Source organism: Octodon degus, unplaced genomic scaffold (genome assembly GCF_000260255.1).
Source record: "Octodon degus isolate 3935 unplaced genomic scaffold, OctDeg1.0 scaffold00169, whole genome shotgun sequence".
NCBI lineage: Eukaryota > Metazoa > Chordata > Mammalia > Rodentia > Octodontidae > Octodon > Octodon degus.
Window position 1 is genome coordinate 1,124,234 of NW_004524745.1, and position 23,137 is coordinate 1,147,370.

The 23,137-nt window shown below is 40.9% G+C and overlaps 1 protein-coding gene across 1 annotated transcript in view; it reads right to left on the reverse strand.

The window, feature by feature from the left end:
• Positions 1-23,137, reverse strand: part of Ube2d2 (ubiquitin conjugating enzyme E2 D2) — a 102,316-nt gene that overhangs the window by 28,773 nt on the left and 50,406 nt on the right. The window contains exons 2-5 of the mRNA XM_004643238.2: positions 11,604-11,667; positions 1,994-2,025; positions 1,830-1,907; positions 1,643-1,748 (exon numbers count right to left, since the gene is read on the reverse strand). Of these exons, the coding sequence (XP_004643295.1) occupies positions 1,643-1,748; positions 1,830-1,907; positions 1,994-2,025; positions 11,604-11,667 (280 nt within the window). The remainder of the gene's footprint in view (positions 1-1,642; positions 1,749-1,829; positions 1,908-1,993; positions 2,026-11,603; positions 11,668-23,137) is intronic.

Consider the following 23,137-nt stretch of genomic DNA (forward strand, 5'->3'; position numbering starts at 1 on the left):
CTTTCCAAGGAAGCTCTTATTCCTCTGAGCCACGTCCCGGCCCCATAAAAATATTTTTTGTATGTCAGAATTCACTAATTGGGCTCGCCAAATAGCTCCGTGGATTAAAGTGCCTGCAAGCAGGCGCAGGGGCCAGGCGTTCCATCCCCAGGCCTGCTGTGCTGGCCCCACTTCCATGGCAGGCTGAAATGGCGATTGTGACTGGGCGTGGTAGCGCATGCCTGTTAATCCCAGCACTTGGGAGGCTGTAAACAGGAGAATCACTATGAGTCTGATCTAGTAGTGAGATGCTGAACACCCTGTAGACCCTTCCCTAAAATACAGAAGAAAAAAAATCACTAATTACTAGCCAGAAATAGTGGCACATGCCTATAATACCAGCACTCAGTGGTGAAGCCTGGGTTACAAAGTGAGACCCTAACTCTGAAAAAAGAGAACTCTGAAAAGAGAAGAAGAGCCCTCTCCAAAACAAAAATAACAGCAGTAAGTCAGGTGTGGTGGCACACACATGTAATCCCAGCACTTGGCTGAGGAAGGAGGATCATTGTGAGTTTGAAACCAGCTTGGGTTATAAAGTGAGCTTAAGGCTCACTTTGTCTCAAAAAGACAAGGAAAACAAACAAACAAACAAACAGAATTCACTACCCAACTACCAAAACTCACCTTGTCTATTTCTAGCCAATTAACATACTTTTCTGTATAAATCACCTTACAACACATACAATTTTCTCTTTTTTCATAGTATTTTCCCATATTAGCTATAAGGATGAATACTCTTAGATGCATGGATAAGAACTGATATCTATTACTACTGGGTTTTTTTTTTTGTTGTTTTGTTTTTCTGAGAAAGTCTTGTGTAGCCAAGGCTGTCCTTGAACTAATGGCAATCTTCCTGCTTCAGCCTCCCATGTGCTAGGATTAAAGGTGTGTACCACTAGACAGCAGGCAAAAAGGTCGCAATTTCAGATCAACTTGTAAGACAATGTTCATTATAGTAACTGCGCGTTCTGTGTGTGTGTGTATCACACTGGGGAACCAACTCAAGGCCGAACATTGTGTTATATCCTAGCGCTTCTCATCTTTTACTTCGATAGAAAATTTTGCTAAATTTCCCAGGCTGGCCTCACACTTGTGATCTTCCTGCTTTACTCTCCTAAGCATGTACCATGTCCAGCTTCTACTTTTTGGCCTTAAAAAGCCCTTCACACCAAATGCTTACCTTCCTGCTTTTCCTTCAATAGCACAGTAAATCAGTCACCACACTAAACAATGGCCATGTTAGAAAATCCACCTCTTTCCAGCTGCCCTATGTCTATTTCAGATGTAAGGGAGACTGCTAAAAAAACAAAAACCCCTAATGTTTTATTTTACACTATGACAAATTTTTCCTATTACAAGGAATATAGGTGTGGTGATATATGCATGTGATTTCAGCACTCTGGGAAACTGAGGAAGGACAGGACAGTCAAACCTGGGCAACTTAGTAACTCAGCAAGACACTGTCTCAAAATAAAAATAAAACAAAATGTATCTCAGTGTGAAGACCCTAGGTTCAATCCCCAGTAACAAATAAACAAAACTCCACAAACCAAAATACCTTATAACAAAGCCACAGTTCTGTATTAAACACATCATCTATTACCTTTTGAAATAGTTAGTGCAGGAGACCATTGTGACCGTAGAATATCAAGACAAATGCTGCCATTACTGTTAATATTTGGATGATAAATTCTTGTTGTAAATGCAACCTACAGAAAAAGAAAAACCTTTGTAAATTGGTTTATTAACATCACACAGCACATTCAAAGCAATTGTCATATTCCAATTACCTTAGGTGGTTTGAAGGGGTAATCTGTTGGGAAATGAATTGTCAAGAAAAATACTCCACCCTGATAGGGACTATCATTCTGTCAATGATAAAAAAAAAAAAAAAAGGAATTAAAATGAGTGAATGGCATACACTATTTATGCTAAAATTAACCTGAATACTTACTGGTCCCATTATTGTAGCTTGCCAATGGAACACTGAAAAAGAACAAGAAAAAAATTACTAAGTTATCCACATTGTTCCTATACCTCAATCTAGTCAAGTTCATTCATAAAAGGTATGATAGTAAGTATAAGAGGATGAGAAACCTAATTCAGTCTGTAGGGACCTAGAATATGATAAGGTACTCATGTTATGTTATGTTATGCTATGCTATGCTATGCTATGCTATACTATGCTATGTTTTTGGTATGGGGTCTCACTACCCTCCTGTTTTTTTACTTCCCCAGTGCTGGAATTATAGGCATGTGCCACCACACCAGGGCTTGGTGGCCAGCTCAGTGCACCCAGGAGCGGAGGCCAGCATGGCCATGTGGTGCTGGGGATCAAACTGTGGTCCCTGCATGTGCCTCAGCAGGTGCTAGGTCTGCTATGCTATCTCATCAGCCCTAAGGTACTCAATTTAAAAGTACATGGAGCCAGGCACAGTATGCACTGACAGGCTGAGGCAGGAGGATCGCCATGAATTTGAGGCTGATCTGTACAACACAGTGAGTTAAAGAACAGTTTGAACTACATAGAGACTCTGTCAAAAAAAATCACAAAACAAAGTAAAAGGAGTTGGGTTTGGTGATGTACACCTATAACCCCAGCATTCGGGGACACTGAGGTAGCCATTCAAGTCTGAATCCCTAGGCTGGGCAACTTAATCGACTTAGCAAGACCCTGACTTAGCAAGACCCTATTTCAAAATGGGGGTGGGGGTGGGGGCCGGGGAGATGGCTCAGTGGAATAAGCGCTTCGCTGGCAAGCGCAAGGCCCTGAGTTCAATCCCTGGTTCTGCAAAGCACAAAAAAAAAAAAAAAAAAAAGGGGGGGGTTGGGAATGAAGGTCAAGGCAAAGGCCTTAGGTTCAATCCAAGCCATGTGAAAATCCAGTGGATGAGTCCAAGTTCTAAAGTTCCTTTAAAACTTCCTTAATATAGACTGCTCAGGTTAGCCTTGAACTTCTGATCTTCCTGCCTCAGCCTCCCAAGTGCTGTGATTACAGGAAGGCCTACACCATCATGCTAGGCAAAGAAAGCCATTCTGAGCCACTATAGACTAGCCTTTGATTCATAATAAAAAGTCCTCTAAAATCCCTTTAATATCATGCTTAAGGCAGCAGCCTCCTTATACTTTTAATTACAAATATAGAACAAATATGTATGTATAATATATAAAATAATAGAATTTACATATATAGAATTATATAGAAGGAAATAACAAGCATCATAAAACCCTAAAAACAGTGTTAAAAGGATGACCAACCAGGCAATAGACCTATTTTATTTAGTATTTTTATATAACTTAAATCAATGGCTAAAACTTGAAGGATATTAAGTACACCGCTATCATACTTGGGATTTAAGTATCAGATAAGACAATAAATGAGAAAACATTCAACTCATAAAAATACAGAAGTATTTAGTTTTAAAAATTAAATTTTCTGGGGCTAGGGAAATAGCTCAGCGGTAGAAGTGCCTGCTTGGCAAGCGCAAGGTCCCAAGTTTGATCTCTGGTACCAAAAATAAAATAAAAATTTCCATTAGCCATTTTAAGTACTTAGCCTTTTAAAATTTTTTTAAATTTTTATTTATTTATTTTTTTGGAACCAGGGATTGAACACAGGCCCTTGCACCTACCAGGTAAGTGCTTATTCCACGGAGCCATCTCCCCGGCCCCTTATTTTTATTTTTTTGATATCGGGTCTCACCACGCAGTTCAGACTTGCAGTGATCCTCCGGTCTCAGCCTCCCCAAGCACTGGGATTACAGGCCCCTTGGGGTTCCAAGGCCAGCACAGCATGCGGTTCCAGGGATCAAACTCGGGTCCTTGGGCTTACCAGGCAGGCACTTAGACTGCTAAGCTATCTTCCTAGTCCATTTCTAGCCTTTTTAAGATCAATGAAATCTTTTCCTTGAAGATACGGTCTCAGTATATAGTTCAAGCTATCCTTGAATTCATTACATAACCCAAACTGACCTCGACCTCGAATTTATGGCAATCCTCCTGCCTCAGCCTCCTGAGCTATGGGATTACAGGCCTATACTATCATTCCTGGCTCCTTTTCAAATCTTCTATAAATACTATTAAAGTTATGTAATTATTAAGAATCTAGCCAGACACAGTGAGATAGGCTAGCTCCCACATCTGGGAGGTAGAAATATGAGGATTATAAGTTTTACGTCAGCCTGAATTTAGTAAGATTATCAACCCCCCCCAAAAAAAGTGTGTGCCTCCTACTTGTGCATTAACACTCCAGATATTGCTCTGTGGTGGAGTATAAAGTCTAGCATGCACTGAGGCTGGCATTCAACCCCCAGTACCCTTCCACCCCCTAATGCTAAACAAGTTCTTAGGTAACAGTAAAATACTTTTTTGATTTCATATTCTTCCTAATAGCAAGCAAAGCATATGTTATGCTCTAGGATCAAAATCTATCAACTACTATGGGACAACACAGAATTCTCAACAGTCTTGGTATAGATATGTTGACAAACTGACAAACAGAATACCTCCAATTATGGGAAGGATACTCTTTTCCCTGATAAAACGGCTGGTGAGATGGCGCAGTGGTCTAAAGAACCTACTTAGAACAAGCTAAGCCATGCAAAGCACAGGGACCACGGTTCAATCCCCCAGCACCACATGCCAGCCCACCTGCCCCCTGGTGGGCTAAGCTGGCCACACACAAAACAAACAAATAAATAATTTTTTAAAAAGATGAGGGAAGAATAATCTCCCTGTTTTCTTTTTATTTATTTCCTATTTTCAAGGAATATTGTACTATCTTCATGCTTCAAAAAGTTGAAGGTTTTCTAGTGTATTTTATTTTTTGTTTGTTCTGAAGACAGGGTCTCACTCTGTAGCTGAGGCTGGCCTCAAACTCACAGTGATCCTTCAGTCTCAGCCTCCCAAGTCCTGGAATTATAGGCATGTGCTACCTTACCTAGCTTTTCCAGTACATTTTACAAAACTTTTATTAAGAATTAACTCTTGGGCTGGAGAGATGGCTCAGTGGTCTAAAGCACCTACTTGAAACAGGCTTGGCAAAGCACAGGGACCGCGGTTCGATCGCCCAGCACCACATGCCAACCAGCCCCGCCCCCTGGTGGGCTGAGCTGGCCACACACACACACAATAAATAAATGTAATAAATAAAAATAAATAAATATTAAAAAAAAGAATTAACTCTTATAAGCAACACTGACAGATTAATTCACTTGTAATTCATATCTAGTTTGTCAATCATTTGTTTTGTAATTGCCAAAATAAATTACTTTTATAAATAGGATTCATTGTGACATTTCTATGTATGTGAATATTATGCACTGATCATTATGTTTAAGACTGCAACAGAACTAAACAAAATTCATTGGCATCAAGGTGTGATGGCACATACCTGTAACGCCAGCATTTGTCAGGCTGTGGCAGGAGGACTGTGTAAATTTGAGGCCAGCCTGAACTGCAAAGTAAGACCTTGTCTCAAATACAATTCCCCCAAGACTGGGTGTGGTGGCACACGCCTGTAATTCCAGCTCTTGGGAGGCTGTGAACAGGTGGATCACTATGAATCCGATCTAGTAGTGAGACCTTGAACACCCTGCAGACCCTTCCCTTAAAAAAAAAAATCCCCCCCATCAAAGGCATCAAAGCTCTAAGTACAAATCCATTCATATTTAAATGTAGCCATTTTGTCCTCACTTAAGCAAACACAGAGGGTAGTCTTTAAAATACACGAGGCAAAAGAAGAAAAGTGCTACTGGAGCAAACAGATCTCTCATAAAAATGGCCTAAAATACACAAAACAAAAGGCAGCAAAACACAAACTCATTGAGAAAAAGTAGACTATCTGAGACTGGGGAGCTAGCTCAGTAGTCTAAGTGCCTGCCCGCCAAGGTTAAGGACCTGAGTTTGATCCCTGGTACCACAGTGTTTTGCTGGCCCTGGAACCTGGGCATGGTGGCACATGCTTGTAATCTCAGTGCTGGGGAGGCTGAGACAGGCATAATGATACCCTGTACCACATCAATCAATAATTTAATATTTATTTATTTATTTTGGCAGAACTGGGGACTGAACTCGGGCCAAGCACTTATTCTACTGAGCCATCTCCCCAGCCCCTTTATTTTTTTCTGCAGTGCTGGGGATTGAACTGAGGACTTTGTGCTTGCCACACAGGTGGTTATTCTACTGAGCTATCTCCCCGGCCCTCAATAATGAAAGAAAGAAAGAAAGAAAGAAAGAAAGAAAGAAAGAAAGAAAGAAAGAAAGACCTGAAGCCCTGCAATATTTATTTATTTATTTGTTTGTTTGTTGAGTGGAACCAGGGATTGAACTCAGGCCCTTACACTTGCCAGGGAAGCACTTATTCCACTGAGCCATCTCCCCGGCCCCTAGGCCTGCAATTTAAATCCCCCCCCCAACCCAGTTTTTTGAGACAGGATCCTGCTATACAGTTCAGGCTGGCCTTGAGTCACTTTGTAGCCCAGGCTGGTCTCAAACTTGCCACAATCCTGCCTCAGCCTCCCCAGTGCTGAGATTACTGGCATGTGCCACCACGCCCGGCCCATACAATTTAACTTGTACATGAGGTGCGGTTATAAGATGAGTGCTAGAGCCAAGACTTAACATTTTTAGGCTCTGGATTTAATTATTAGCACCAAATAAACAAATATATAGATCTTAAGTATTTTGTCACACTAGTTAATATAAGAACATCTACTAGAATTATTGACAGGTCTCCCTCTGGAACCCTGTTAGACTCCTGTCTCTCATAAGTGAAAATCTAGATAAAAAGGGCCAGATGTGCTGTAACACTCCAAGGCAATTTCACATTACTCTGAGAAGATGAGGCAGAAGAATCCCAAGTTCCAGCACTCTTGGGCAATTTAGCAAGATCCTATCTTAAAAAAAAAAAACCAAAACCTGAAAGACTGTAGTTCACAGGGTGAATGCACTGAGTTCAATCCCTAGGACTAGAGGAAAGCAGAGGAGAGCAGAGCAGAGGGGAGGGGAGAGCAGAGCAAAGTAAAACAAAACGAGAGGAGGTAAGAATAAATAATCTGTATCAAATTACATTATTTTGTAAAGTTTGAGAATCAATAAAAGTTCCATGTAAAAATAACTAGAGAAAGTTAAATATTTGTCCATTCATAAGCATAACATTGCTGTATTTATATGACCATTTACATAAAATATTTTATTTTACTTAAGGATTAATATTAGATATTATAGTTGGGTATGGTAGTGCACACCTGTAATATCAGCACTTGGAAGGCTAAGGCAAGAGCATTGTTGCAACTTTAGAGACTACTAGTGAGCTCAAGGCCAGCCTGAACTGCATAGTGAGACCCTACCTGAAAGACAAAAAATGAACACTACCCCCCCAATCAAAGACAGGTTCCCCCTTATAAGGCCTTGTACACACTAGCCAAGTAAATTACTAATAAACTATGCTCCCAGCACCCAAACAATTTTGATAGCAAAAAACCCAAAACCAAGCTTCTACTACTACTACTACCTTGGTTTGATACTGTCAAACCAAATTACACAAACTGAAAGCTATAATCTGTTAAATGTGCATTTAAATGTCAGGTTCTGAGCTCAATAATTACTCTGTGGTGCTGTGGATAAAAGTCTGAGGTTAGAAGGGATAGTGAGAATACATGTTTTGAGACTAAATCCCTAGAGTCCTACACTTGAATGTACAGAGTCATTTTTCTTTTTCTTTTTTTGTATTTTTTAGGGAAGGGTCTACAGGGTGTTCAGGGTCTCACTACTAGATCGGACTTGTAGTGACCCGCCTGTTTATAGCCTCCCAAGAGCTGGGATAACAGGCATACACCACCACGGCAGGCCTGGCGATGGAACCCCCAGCCCGTGCACCCGCTTGCAAGCACTTTAATCTGCTGAGCCATTTGGCCAGCCCTGAGAGAGTAATTTTTGTAAATATTCAAAACAGAAGAAAATGAAGCAGGTTACACAACCATTTATAAATCTTCAGTTTACTTTTTTCTGGAAGTACATTTCTTCCTGCTTACCAGACTGCTGAATAAAGTGGGAAAAATATTTAATATAAAATGTCAGTACAGTAGTTTAATACAAAGCAGCAGTATCCACCTTATTCTTACACTGAGTATCAATAATGTACTGAGGGATTTAAGTACTAGAACAGTCTAAAGGAGTTCAAAAGTTTTATTCTGGCTAAAGTTTCTTTCTCCTCACAAACTTAAATTCTGACAGTTTTCTAACAAAAAAGTGAGATGATAAAAAGCATTTAGTTACCCATTTATACTTTTACCAGGAAGACATGATCAAGTTTTTTTTCTTTCTTTTAATATTTTTATTTTTATTTATGTGTGTGTGTGTGGCCAGCTCAGCTCACCAGGGGGCGGGGCTGGCTGGCATGTGGTGCTGGGGGATTGAATCGCGGTCCCTATGCTTTGCTAAGCTTGTTCTAAGTAGGTGCTTTAGACCACTGAGCCATCTCACCAGCCCTTTTTTTTTTTTTTTTTTTTTGAGAGAGGGTCTTGCCATGTATTTCAGGCTGGCCTTGATATCAAGATGATCCTCCAGGGCTGGTGAGATGGCTCAGTGGTCTAAAGCACCTACTTAGAACAAGCTTAGCAAAGCACAGGGACCGCGGTTCGATCCCCAGCACCACATGCCAGCCAGACCTGCCCCCTGGTGGGCTGAGCTGGCCACACACACACACAATAAATAAATGTAATAAATAAAAATAAATAAATATTAAAAAAAAAAAAACGGGGATCACTACGAGTCCAATCTAGTAGTGAGACCCTGAAAAAAAAAAAAAAAAAAGATGATCCTCCAGGCTCAGTCTCTTGCGTGTTAGGATTACAGACATGTGTCACCATGCCCCAACAAGCATTTTTTAGGTAGCAATATCTGTAATCCTAGCACTAAGGATTGCCATGAATTGGGAGGTCAGCCTAGGAAGACAATGTTTCCAAACACACACATGGCTTCAAACATTCACAAATTTTTTAAGTATATGTTTATTGGCAAACCCCATTCATACTGATTCAATCTTAAAGTCATTTCACACAGGCAGGCCTCAAACTCATGGATCTCCTCCCAGTTCAGTCTCCCAAGTGCTGTGATTGGCAGGCATGTACCACTATATCCAGCCCCTCCCCCACTTTCTGAGAAGTTATATTGACAACTTAGTATCTGACTGAAAGATATTCAAAGCTGAAAAGAAAGATGAGGATTTAAGGTGTGTCTTCCCCCACCCCCAGAACTGGGCACTGTACTCAGGGCCTTCTTACTGAGCTATATCCCTAGCTCTTATTTTTTGAAATAGGGTCTCAATGAGTTGCCCAGGGTGGGCTCAAACTTAGATCCTCCTGCCTTAGCTTCACAGAGTGCCAGGATCATAGGAGTGGTCACCATGTACAGGTCAAATTTCTCCAAATTCAGAAAGGCTGATTTTTTTTTTTTTTTTTGTGCAGAACCGGGGATTAAACTCAGACCTTTGCGCTTGCCAGGGAAGCGCTTATTCCACTGAGCCACCTCCCTGGCATTCAAACTGATGATCTTTTTAAAAAATTTTTTGAAGCTGGGCATGGTGGCACATGCCTGTAATCCTAGCACTGGGGAGGCTGAAAACAGGAGGATCACTATCAGTCCGACCTGTGTAAATGAGACCCATTACCAAATACATACACACATACATACCTTTTTTGTTTGTTTGTTTGTTTTGGAGACAGGATCTCACTATGTAGACCAGGCTGGCTTTGAACTCTCAAAATCCTCCTGTCTCTGTCTCCAAGAGCTTGGATTACAGATGTGTGCTACCTTGCATAGCTTGGCTAATGATCTTTTTGTTTTAATGTATTCAGTACAGGGTCTACAGGGTCTCATTGCACAGATCAGACTTGTAGTCATTCTCTTGTTTTCAGTCTCCCAAGCACTGGGATCACAGGCACATGCCACCATGGCCAGTCTCAATAGCTGTCTCAGTACTCTCCGGGGGCAGGGCAGCATGGCATGCGGACCTGGGTCACTGTGCTTTCCCTAAGCAGGCGCTTTAATCCACTGAGCTAACTGTGGCTAAGAATCTTTAAAAATAGTCTGTAAATTAAATTTTACTTTAAAAATTTTCTTCACCTTGTTATAGCAATTTATCTTTTCTTCTACTACTGTTTATACTACAATATACCTTTCTCAAACAAAAAATTACTACCCTAAAGATTATTTCCTGGGCTGGTGAGATGGCTCAGTGGTCTAAAGCACCTACTTAGAACAAGCTTAGCAAAGCATAGGGACCGCGGTTCAATCCCCCAGCACCACATGCCAGCCAGCCCCGCCCCCTGGTGGGCTGAGCTGGCCACACACACACACACACACACACACACACACACACAAAGATTATTTCCCTGGAAGCACAAATACTAACAGAAAAAAAAAGTAGGCTGCATCAACATTTAGAACTCTCTAGGTGTGGTGGCACATGCCTGTAAAGGTAGCAGTGGGAGGCTGAGACTGACATAATGCTATGCTCTAGGCCAGTCTAGGGTACATAGTTCACAGCCAGCCTGCACTACACAGTGAGACACTGTCTCAAAATAAAATAAAATAAAATAAAATAAAATAAAATAAAATAAAAATTGAAAAGGTCCCATGATGAATAGTATCAGTAATTATGTACTGTAACCATACACTAATAGAAAGAAAGAAAGAAAGAAAGAAAGAAAGAAAGAAAGAGAGAAGAGAAGAGAAGAGAAGAGAAGAGAAGAGAAGAGAAGAGAAGAGAAGAGAAGAGAAGAGAAGAAGGAAGCTAGGATGTAGCTCAGTGTGAAGGCTCAGGGATCAATTCCTAGTACTACTAATAAAATTATACTTGATTTTACAAGTATGAAACAGTAAAAAGACAAGGGCCAGCAAGACAATTTAGTGGACTAAGTGCCTGCTTAGGCAAGTGCAGGCCCCAGCACCACAAGCGCCCCCCCCCCCCAATTGAACCAGCCACCAAGACTGGGTGTGGTGGTGCACACCTGTAATTGCAGTGCTAGGGAGGCTGAAAACAGGAGAATCACTACAAGTCTGAACTGTGTAGTGAGACCCTATAACAAATACATTTAAAAAAAAAGTAGAAAGACAGTTGAGCACACTAGGTCACCCAGACAATGTCTCAAGTATTTTGTTTCTTTACTTTTGAGACAGAGTTTTGCGGTGTAGTCCAGGTAGGTCCTGAACTCAAATTCATGGTGACCCTCCTTCATAAGCCTTGAGTGCAAAGATTACAGGCATGTACCACCATACCTGGAAGCTTTCATTACTTTATATCTGGGAAATACCTAGAAAGGATGAAGGACAGAAAGAAAGAAACCAGAACTACAAAGGCAACACTGAACAGAAGAGATTCCAAATGTGATAAACAGAAGATGAATAGAGGCACACGAAGAGGCCTCTCACAGTACACTGCCCCCTTTCTGCAGCAAGTTATCTTTCCATACAAAGTAACCTTGAGAGATAGCTGTTTATTCAGAGGTCCCCAAAGGTACAGTACTGCAGAGTTTACACCGTAATTCCATGTAAGCACTTACTATCATCTCCAACAGGACCTGCTGAACACTGTGCTGGTGGGTCCCGTGCCAGATCATTCAACTCCTTAAGAAAAAAACAAAGAAATTTATTCAATATAAACGTAACTTTACATTGTTACTAAGTTTACATTTTTACCAATAATCTTTGCCTTACTTACTGGCAAAGTTCTTTTAGTATCATTCCTTCAAAATCAAAGGAGTGGGGGGGGGGGGCTGGCCCTAGCTGGGGGCCTGGTCCTAGCTCAGTTCTTTAAGTGGCTTGCTCCACAAAGCTGTCAGCCTCAGGTTGCTGTAGTTCCATCCCCACAACCCTCCAGCTAGCCAAAAGTGAACTGAAGTCATTCGAGGAGCAAAAAAAACCCCACCACCAACAACAACAAAGGAGTGGGGGCAGGGAGATGGCTCAGGGGGAGATGGCTCAGTGGAATAACCGCTTCCCTGGCAAGCGCAGGGGCCTGAGTTCAATCCCCGGTTCCTCCAAAAAAGAAAACAAACAAACAAACAAAATAAAAGGAGTGGGGCTGGGGAGATGGTGCAGTAGAATAACCACTTGCCTGGCAAGTGACAGTCTCCCTCCCTAGTTCAGGGTGGCCTCAACTTAAGATGATCTTCCTGTCTTGGTCTCCCAAGTGCTAGGACTGCAGGTATGCACTATCATGCCTGGCCTAGTGTTGATTCTTTTTTTTTTCTCTCTCTTTTAGTAAGGGTCTACAGAGTCTTACTACATAGATCAGACTCGTAGTGATCTGCCTGTGTTCAGACTCTCAAGAGCTGGGATTACAGGCACGCACCACCATGCCCACTCTCTAGGTGTTGACTCTTATTGCACAGTAATAGAGTGCTTGCCTAATAGGCTGGAGGAAACCAAGTTCAATCATGGAGGCAGGGGATAATTTTTGCTTTTAATGGTACTAGGGCTCAAACTCAGGGTCTGCCACATGTGGGACAAGGGATTTTACCAGTGCACTATAACCCCAGCCTCCCCATCTTTCCTCCCCCGCCCTCTTAGATGCAATCTCATTATGTTGCTCAGGGATGTCCTACATTCGTCAGCTGAAGCAATCCTTCTGTCTCAGCTTCCCCAGTATTGGACTACAGTTGAATATTCAAGGTCTCAAGTGTACAGTGCAGGCTGGCCTCAAACTCACAGCAATCCTGCCTCAGTTTCCCATGTGAAAGAATTGCAGATATGTCACCACCACACCAGGCTTTCCCTCCCCTTTTGTTGTAGGGGATCAAACACAGGGCCACATGAATGTTAGGCAAATACTCCTGTATTTTTCTTTTTCATCTGAAATCCAGGGCTTGGAATATGCCTGGTTTTTGAAATAAAAACAAGTTCTAAGAATTTTGGCAAAGGAACCGGGCATGGTGGTGCATGCTTGTAATCTCAACATTCTGGGAGGCTGACATAGGAGGATCACTGTGCCTTCAAAACCAGCTTGGGGGCTACAAAAGTGAGCACACGGCCAGCCCAAATTGCATGAGACCCTGGCTAAAAAAAAAGCTGGGTATGGTGGCACAGGCCTGCAACCCAGCACTCTGGGAGACTAAGGCAGAGGATCACAAGCTCAAGCTCAGCTTGGGCAACCCTGACTTACTGAGACCCCATCAAAAAATAAAAATAAATCTTAAAAGGGTCCTGGTTTCAAAGAATAACAGTAAAAACAGTTTCATGTCCATCTAGTGAGTTCCCATGTTTCCCACCTCTGGTCCCCTTCTGTCCCTCTCTCAGACAGAAGCTTTCTTTCCCCAAATAAATAAGTTCTGCTCTAAAAAAAAAAAAAAAAAAAAATCCCAGTAAGAAAAGGAGGCCAGGCAGAGAGCTCAGCAGATTAAAACACCTGCTTAGGTAGATGCAGAGATGGGGGTTCAACTACCAGCGTGCCATGCCAGCCCCACCCCCAGGGTGCGCTGAGACAGCAAGATTGGGACTGGATGTCATGGTTCACATCTGTAATCCCAGTGCTCAGGAGGCTGAAAATGAGAATCACTACAAGTTGGATCTGTGTAGTGAGACCCTATAGACCCTGTACTAAATACAAAACTAAAAAAGCATGGTAAAATCTATTATTTTTAAAATGCAATAAAATTATTTACTTATTAATAAATTTTAAAGGCATTATTTTATTAACCCAAATATTTGAATTCACAGCACATATTTTTTTCTGTAGGTCCCTTCCTCAGTTATTCAACCAATCATTTTAGAATACCAATTATGCTGTTTTTAAAACTTAAATTTATTGATACGCTTTTGAGATATGTAACACATTCATCACAGGAAATCTGTTCCTGTACATGATTCCTCCTCCTCCTCTTCTTTTTTTTTTTTTTTTGGCAGAACCGGGGATTGAATTCAGGCCTTTGTGCTTGCCAGGCAAGCGCTTATTCTACTGAGCTATCTCCCCGGCCATGATTCCTGTATCTTGATTATTTTTCATTCCTCACACCCTCCCTCAATCCTTCTATTACTTATGAAAGCTTTGTTTCCATTTTTTCCCTTCTATTCTCCTTCTTCCTTTTGCTTCCCTTCCATTACTATTTTATCCTATATGTGAACTTGGGAGTACAACATAGTACAGATTTTACAAATAAAATCTGGGGGGAATAAAGTTCTGGGGCTAAGAAATATTTAAGAACATTAGTCAGGTGTGGTTATGACGGACCACATCTGTAATTCCAGCACTTGGGAGGCCAAGCCCAGAAGATAGTGTGAGTTCAAGACCTACCTGAACTACATGGTGAATTCAAGGCCAGACTGAACTGCACAGCAAAACCTTTTCTTTAAAGAAAAGAAAAAAAAAAAAAAAAAAGAGAGAAAGAAAGGAAAAAACAAAAACAAAAAAACCCAAGAAGATAGCTCAGTGGTCTAAGCCCAAGGACCCAGGTTTATTTTTTTTTATTTTTATTTTTTAAATATTTATTTATTTATTTACTTATTTATTTAGTGTGTGGCCAGCTCAGCCCACCAGGGGGAGGGCGGGCCAGCATGTGGTGCTGGGGGATTGAACCGAGGTCTCTGTGCTTTGCTTGAGCTTAGCTTGTTCTAAGTAGGTGCTTTAGACCACTGAGCCATCTCACCAGCCCCAGGACCCAGGTTTAATTCCCTAGTACTATAAACTATACCACTGAAACCAGGTGTGGTGGCACATACCTGTAATCTCAGCACTGGGGAGGCTGAGACAGGAGGATCACCACAGTCTGAACTGCATAGTGAGATCTTTTTTTGGCGGAACCGGGGATTGAACTCAGACCCTTGCACTTGCCAAGGAAGCGTGTATTCTACTGAGCCATCTCCCCAGCCCTTCGTAGAGAGATCCTGCACCAAATGAATGAATGGGGGGAGGGGGATAGCTCAGCAGCCTAGGCACCTGCATGGTAACCAAAAGGACCTGAATTTGATCCCCAGCACTGCATGCTGTGCTGGCCACGAAACCGGGTGTGGTGATGCACACCTGTAATCCCAGCACTGGGGAGGGTTGAGACAGGATTACTATGAGTCTGAACTAAGTATTGATACCCTGTATCAAACAAAATAATAATAACAAAACCAACACACACACACACACACACACACACACACACACTCAAAAGACTTAATATTTTGGGCCAGAACATAGCTCAGCGCCACAGTGCCTGCCTGGCAAGCTCAAGGTCCTGAGTTTAATTCCTGGTAGCAAAATAAGCAAACAAATAAAAGAACCAAAACAAAAACAAAAAAAAGTTTAACATTTTAAGTATCTCAGATTTGGGATTTTGTATCTTCCTACAGACTTCCTGTCCATGTCAAAGAATAAATAAAACCTATTATACAATTTCCCTTCCTAAACATTGTCTGCTATACAAACCACTACTGTAACTCTTGGCCAGGAATGTAGCTCAGTGGTACAACACTTGTCTGGCAGGCAAGAGTTCAATCCCCAGTATCAACAAAACAAAACAAACCTCTTCCTTGATTCAAGATAAAGGGCTGGCCAAATAGCTCAGTGGATTAAAGTGCCTGTCAGCAGGCACCTGGGCCTGCCCTGCCGTGGGTGGCATACGCCTGTATTCTCAGCTCTTAGGAGGCTGTGAACAGGTGGATCACTATGAGTCTGATCTAGTAGTGAGACTCTGAACATCCTGTAGACCCTTCCCAAAAAACCAAAAAAAAAAAAAAAAAAAAGACAAAAACAAACAAAACCTATTATAGGAAGAGGTTGCTAATAAAAACACAATTTGAATTAAACATATGCATTAAATGGAATTTTACTTGTGATTTAGCCTTAATCTTTTGCTCCTTTCAAACTGAATTACTGTTTCCCATGCCAAATGACATTAAGATTTGACCTCAAGAACTATGATTTATGTTACCCGAACATAATATCGATCATTTCATGAACCAGTATGACATAATTAATTTTAAAATCCTAATCCAAATGTAGGCTAATAGACATTTAATACACCCATTTGACAAGTATTTCATCATAGTATATGATATGAGTGCATTTATTTGGCATTTCAGTAAAGCTAAAACTGTTTTTTTTTTTTTTTTAAAGCAGATTAATGATTCCAGTGGCAGGAGATATGGGACTAAAAACAAATGGACAGGAGTTTCAGATGTGTGTGTGTGTGTGTGTGTGTGTGTGTGTGTGTGTGATGTAACAGAAACGTGGTAGAAGCTGTAGAGCTATATGTGTTTGTCAAAACAAATTGTACACTGAGAACTGATGAGCTTAAAATGGTCGAGTTTTAGTCTACATAATATTTATCAAAGCTGTTTATTTTTTATTTTTTTAAAGCTGTTTATTTGTTATGGTATCAAAGATTAAAGTCAGGGCCTTGAATATGCTGGGAAAGTGCTTACCAACTGAGATCCAAGCCTGTATCTTCAAAGTTGATTACTTTTAAATGCACACACCATCCATCTCTGTGAATAAAATATCTCTGAATACACAAGGATCTAGTTACCAGTAGGTGCCTTAAGAAAGCTTGCTTTCTGGCAAGAATGGAAAATGTATATATTCCGTTTTTACCTTTTGAATTTTATAAATTGTGCATATACTTCCTGTGAAAAAATTACCCTTTCTGATTGTAAACTTGGATTAAATTGAGTTACTAGAAATTGTCACCATCTGGAGAGTAACCTAGTGAAGACAGACTAAACATACAACCAACTGACATTTCTATATCACTATAAAAACTGAAGTAGAATCTCTAGTAAAAGACACTGAGCTAGACAGAATATGTGAAAAGAAAAAAAAGCTGAATACATTCCCTGTGTCAATTGTTATTATACAGACTGGGCATGGTGGCGCACACTTGTAATCCTAGCACTTGAGAGGCTGTAAACAGGAGGATCACTATGAGTCCGATCTATGCAGTGAGACCCTCTACATCATGTCCTAAATACCCCCCAAAAATAAGTAAATAATACAAAATGGTTTTATACCTAATTCCTTTTAATTAGTTGACTGATTTTATTTTTCACTTTTTTGAAACAGGGTCTTGGGCTGGGCAGATAGCTCAGTAGAACAAGTGCTTGCCTGGCAAGCGCAAGATCCAGAGGTCAATCCCTGGCACTGAAAAAAAAAAAAAAGAAAACAAAACAGCATCTTGCTATGCAGTTCAGGTTGGCCTCAAAATCACTATGTACCCCAGGCTGGTTTCAAACTTAGTGATCCTCCTGTCTCAGCCTCCTGAGTGCTGGGATTAGGTATGCACTACCATGCCTGGCTTGTTTTTTGGCAGAACCGGGGATTGAACTCAGGTCCTTGCACTTGCCAGGGAAGAGCTTATTCTACTGAGCCATCTCCCCGGCCCTATCACCAGCTTGCTTTAAAAAATTTATAAATTCATTTTCTTAAAGTAGAAAATTAAGCTGAGTGTGATGTGGTAACACAGGCCTATAATCCCAGAACTCAGGAGGCTGAGACAGGAGGATCACTGAGTTTGAAACTAGCGTGGGCTACATAGTGATTTCGAGGCCTACCTAACTGCATAGTAGGTATATATAGTTTATCAGTACAGTACCTTGTCTGGCAAGAATGAGGAACTGAATACAATTCCTGGTTACTCCCCCCCCCAAAAAAAAAACAATAAATAACTAAAAGAAAAAGTTAAACCTATAAATTACATTCAGATCAATCTTAGCTTATAATAACAAACCACATTACTGGGACTAAGAAAAGGACTAGGACCAAAATCTAAGAGCTAAGAATTAGTGGTTTATAGAAAAACTTTGTTATGGAAAGGGCAAGAAAAAGTACAGTATATATAATTAAATACAGGAAAAAGGAGGAGCAAACTTTCAGTTAAAGTAGGACATTTTCAATTTCTTTTTTTTTTTTTTTTTGAGACAATGTCTTGCTTTGTAGTACAGGTTGGCCTTGAACTCATGGTGAACCTTTCCGCCTCAGTCCCCCAACTGCTGGGATAACAGACATGCACCAACAGCACGCCTGGCAAAAATTCTCGAATTTATTTATTTATTTATATTTTTGTATTTCTTAGCAAGGGCCTACAGGGTCTCATTACGTAGATTGGACTCTTAGTGATTTGCCTGTGTTCAGCCTCCCAAAGAGCTGGGATTACAGGTGTACGCCACCACACCCAGTCTCAATTGCCATCTCAGCACACCCTGGGGGTGGGGCTGGCATGGCAGGCCGACATCAAACCTCTAGAACCTGCATCTGTCTAAAAAGGCGCTTTAATCTGATCTATATGGCCAGCCCTCAATTTTTAAAAGATTTCAGAGTGTTTTTTTCAAAACCTCAAATAATAACAAGAAACATCATGCTTCTTCATGGTGCCCACGCTAAACAAGGTGGTATTTTTATTTTTCTTTTCTACATGGTCCAAACTTGTTCTACACAGCCCATTTCTCCCTCACCCTTCTATTTTTCTTTCCCTATCTTTAATGTGAAACTTTGCCACCTTTAATAATAATAATAATAATAATAAAATTATTAAATTTATCAAATAAAATGACTGGGCTCAATGTTGCAGTTAAGTTGAACCAGAAGTACAGGAGTTGAGCCAGGTTGGGCAATTCAGCAAGACTGTAAGTCAAAATAAGAACAAAGGTACAGCATGCTAGTAAAGTGCCCTAGGGTTTGAGCTCTAGTACCATAGACACACATACAAAATACTTATTTGCAGAGCAAACTATTTTACTCAATTTAAAGTATTTCTTATTGCTGCATATCAACCCTTTTTTCTTTTTGTACTGGGAATCAAACTGAGGTCATTGCGCTTGCTAGACAGGAGGTGTGTCACTGCGCTATATTCCCAGCAATGCATATACATAGTTGCACATATCTGTAATTCTATCACTCAAGAGGCTGAGAAAGGAATATCATTCAATGTGAGTTTGAGACCAGCCTGGACTACGTACCAGGGCCTTATTTCAAAAAGCCAAAAAGGAAACCCTGGCACCACATGTCGTGCCAGTCTCACCCCCTGGAGTCCCAAGTGTGGTGGCACATTCCCGTAATCCTAGCGCTGGGGAAGCTGAAAACAGGAGGATCACTATGAGTCAGAGCTGCATAGTGAGACCCTGTACCAAATACACTAAAAAAAAAAAAAAAAGAAACATCGGGTGTGGTGTTATATACCTGTAACGTACCTGGGAGATTCCATAGTGAACTCAAGGCCAGCCTAAGTTGCATAGCAAGACCCTAACTCACCCAAAGACAGCAGAACTAAAATCTTTCAAAATCATGACTTACAAACAATTTTGATTCATATAGCCCTTTAACTTTAGTTTATTTTCAAGTAAGGCTTAATTTGCAACTTTTTAATATATTTCTCTATCTTTTATGGCTCAGGAAAATGATTTCTAATGCACAGTGATAAACAGAAATAATAACCCTTTATCTTATTCCTTACTATGTATTTTTAAAAGGATTATCTCATTTCTTTCACTTGTATCCTCAAGTAAGCAAGTTAAGCCGAGCTGGTTAAAACTAACATATTTTTCTTTTCTTTTTTTGAGACTGGGTCTCATGTCACTCTGGAGTCTAAGTTGGCCTTTAACTCATTACATAGCCTGTGTTGGCCCTGAATTTGTAGCAATCCTTCTGCCTCACCTACCAAATGCTGAAATTACAGGCACTCTACCAGGCTCAGAAAAACAACTAATGCATTTTACTAGATTTTTTTTTCCCCTCCCCTGAAATTGAGACTCACAATCTTGTTTTGCCTGGCCTGGCACTTGTGGCCTCAACTTCTGGCCTCAGCCTTCCAAAGTAATTAGGACTACAGACATTTACCACATGCCCAACTTAACTAGCTATTAAATCATTTCTTTTCCCAGTCTTAACAATTATGAAATAAAATAAAGATAGCATGGAAAAGATGTTTCACCTTTTTTTTTTTAGCTTTTGTCTTCAGTTACTTTGCTTGTTGCTGAGACAAGGTATCTGATGCCTAAAGTTAAGGGAGAAAAGTTGGCTGTCTCAAATGCAGAGTGGTACACAGCAGAGGGACAAAAGTTCATGGAAGGCAGAAGACAACAAAAGCAAGCAAGCAAGAGAGAGAGGGAACAAGCTTCTTTGTGTCCCTTATATTGTATGCAGACTACCCATCCTAAGGTAGGCACAGCACTCACACCCTTATCCTAGCATGTGACCATGAACCAATCACAAACTACAGATTCAGCCACCTCTGAAAAGCTTGCCCCTGTTGCATGAGGCTGGACATCCAGACACAAAGTGTAACACAGCATAAGATGAAAGGAGCAAGATAAAAAATCGAAGAGGATACAGTTCAGGCCAGCCTTGAGCTCACTTTGTAGCCCACACTGGTCTCGAATTTCCAATGATCCTCCAGCTGTTGTGCCACCACATCTGTCCTATAATTCAGTTTGTAGAAAAAGTTTTGGGGCTGGGGAGATGGCTCAGTAGAATAAGCACTTCCCTGGCAAGCGCAAGGACCTGAGTTCAATCCCCGGTTTCAAACAAACAAACAAACAAACAAACAAACAAGTTCTCAAGTTTTTGTCTGCTTCTTTGTAGAAAGGGGCTTGCTATGTAGTACGGATTGGCCTTTAACTCATTATGCAGCTAAGGCAAGCCTCTGGCCTCCACCTTCTGAGTTCTGGGATTAAAAGAATGCGCCACTCCACTTGGCTAAAATCAAAGTTTAATCATTCAAAATATTTCTATACAAATCAAGGTTATCGGCAACGGATGGTAGCAAATATCTATAATCCTAGAACTCTGGAAGCTGAGCCAGGAGGAATCAAATTAGGCCAGACTAGGCAACCTGGCAATTTAGCACGATTCCTTGTCAAAATTTTAAAAAAGACTAGGATAAGCCAGGGATACAGCTCAGCAGTATAAATGCCTGCCTGGCAAGCACAAGGTCCCCAAGTTCGCTCCCTGGTACTGAAACAAAATAAAACAAAACAACAAACAAAAAACCAAAACCAAACCAAACAAATAAAATGCTAGGATGTAGCTCGGTGTAAGGTCCCAGGATTCAATCCTCAGCATGGAGGGGCAGGGTAGGGGAGGTTCAGTCAAGGATTTCTGGTGGTTATAATCAAGGTATGTGTAAATTTACAAAGAGATTGTGGGTTCACACAATTAAGGTATCTAACTTAATGGTCAGAACCTGGGTATTATCCACACTTCTCCAGTCTGGATCTAAAATATTCGAAATTTACAAGGTAGATATACCTCAGAACTATACATAGTTTGTCCAAGGCATTAAATAGAATCTTCTCTAGAATTATTAAATTACAAAGAAAGAACCAAGCAATCCTCCAAATTAAGGTTCTGCTGTGTATGGTGGTGGCACACACCTGTAATCTCAGAGTTTAGAAGCTGATACAGGAGAATCACTGTGAGTTCAAGGCCAGTCTGAACCTGTATCAAAACAAACTCAACAGCAAAACCCAAGGAAACAGAAAAGCAAAATTTCAGGCTTTACTCCACAAATATCAAGCCAGAACAAATTCTAAGATAGGCCTGAATAACTTTCATTCAAACAAGACCTCCAGAAACCTATAATGTGCACAAAAGCTTGATTATCTTCATGCCTGCTAAGTTAAAGAAGAATGAAAGACCAAAGATGGCAAGAGAAGGGCTGGCTAGATAGCTCAGTGGATTAAAGTGCCTCCTTAGGCAGACACAGGGATCCCCAATGTCACTGAAACAGCTATTGAGACTGGACATGGTGGCACGCCTATAATTTAAGTAAACAAGAGGATCACTACGAGTCTGATCCGTGTAGTCAGACCCAATACTAAATACATTAACAAAAAAAAAAAAAAAAAAAAAAAAGAATAGAAAACTCACCAACAGCAAGATATGCAAGGAGAGCGAAGCTAGACATAATAGGACATGCCTGTCATCCTAGTCTGTGGAGGGTGAGGCAGGAAGGTTGCAAGATCAACTCCAGCCTGGGCAACTTAAGTGACTTAGGAGACCCTGTCTTAAAATACAAAATTTTGAAAATGGCTGGGGATGTCGTTCATTGGGAAGGCTTTTTGCTTTATTTCCAGCACTGGACCCCCCCCCCCCCCCCCCAAAATACAAAACCAAGAAACAAAGCTGAGTTCTAGAAACAAAATCATGGAAATAGGTATGAACACCAGTCTTCTTCTTTTTTTTTTTTTTTTTTTGCGGGGGGAGGTGTACCAGAGATTGAACTCAGGACCATGCACTTGCCAGGCAGGTACTTATGTAGCTGAGCTCTGTCCCTGGCCCAACATGAGCTTTTTAAAGAAGTCTGGGGGTTGGGGAGATGGCTCAGTAGAATAAGTGCTTGCCTGGCAAGTGCAAGGGCCTGAGTTCAATCCCCAGTTCTGAAAGATTAAAACAAAACAAAACAAAACAAAAAAAAAGCAGTCTGTACTTTTATAAAAAGTCAACCTAAAATTTAGAAAATATTGACCCTGAATTTCTAATCTTAACTTTGCCCCATCTTAACTTTCCTGTATTACAATGTCCTCATGGAACTCCCCAGTTCCATGAATGAATATGGTATTCCATACATGAATATGGTATTTCTCGATCCCATGAATTTTCTTGTATTTTGCTTTAAAAAAAAAAAATCAATCTATCTATCTGGTACAGAGTCTCACTATGCAGATCGCACTCATAGTGATCCTCCTGTTTCAGCCTCCCCAGTGCTGGGTACTGGGTGGGGATTGAACTCAGGTCATTGCACTCAACCAGGCAAGCACTTAAGATCATTGAGCCATCTCCTGAGTCTCTACTATACTTTTTTTAAATAAACATTATAGTACTGTTCTTTCTTTTTTGGGGGGGAAAGGGTGGGTACACAGTCAAGTCAGGGCCTTCCCACTGAGCTACACCCCATCCTCTTCTATTTTGAGACAGGGTCTCACTGAGTCACTAAAAGGCCCAGGTTGGGCTCAAACTTGTGATTCTCCAGCTTCTGTCTCCCAGTGTGCTAAGGTTATAGGCATGTGGGCACCACACCTAGCTGTTTCTAAACTCTTCTTTAGGAAGTACTACACTTTCTGCCTCAAAATGTTGTATTTTTCCTCAAAAACATAGCACATCTAGTTCATTCCTAGATGT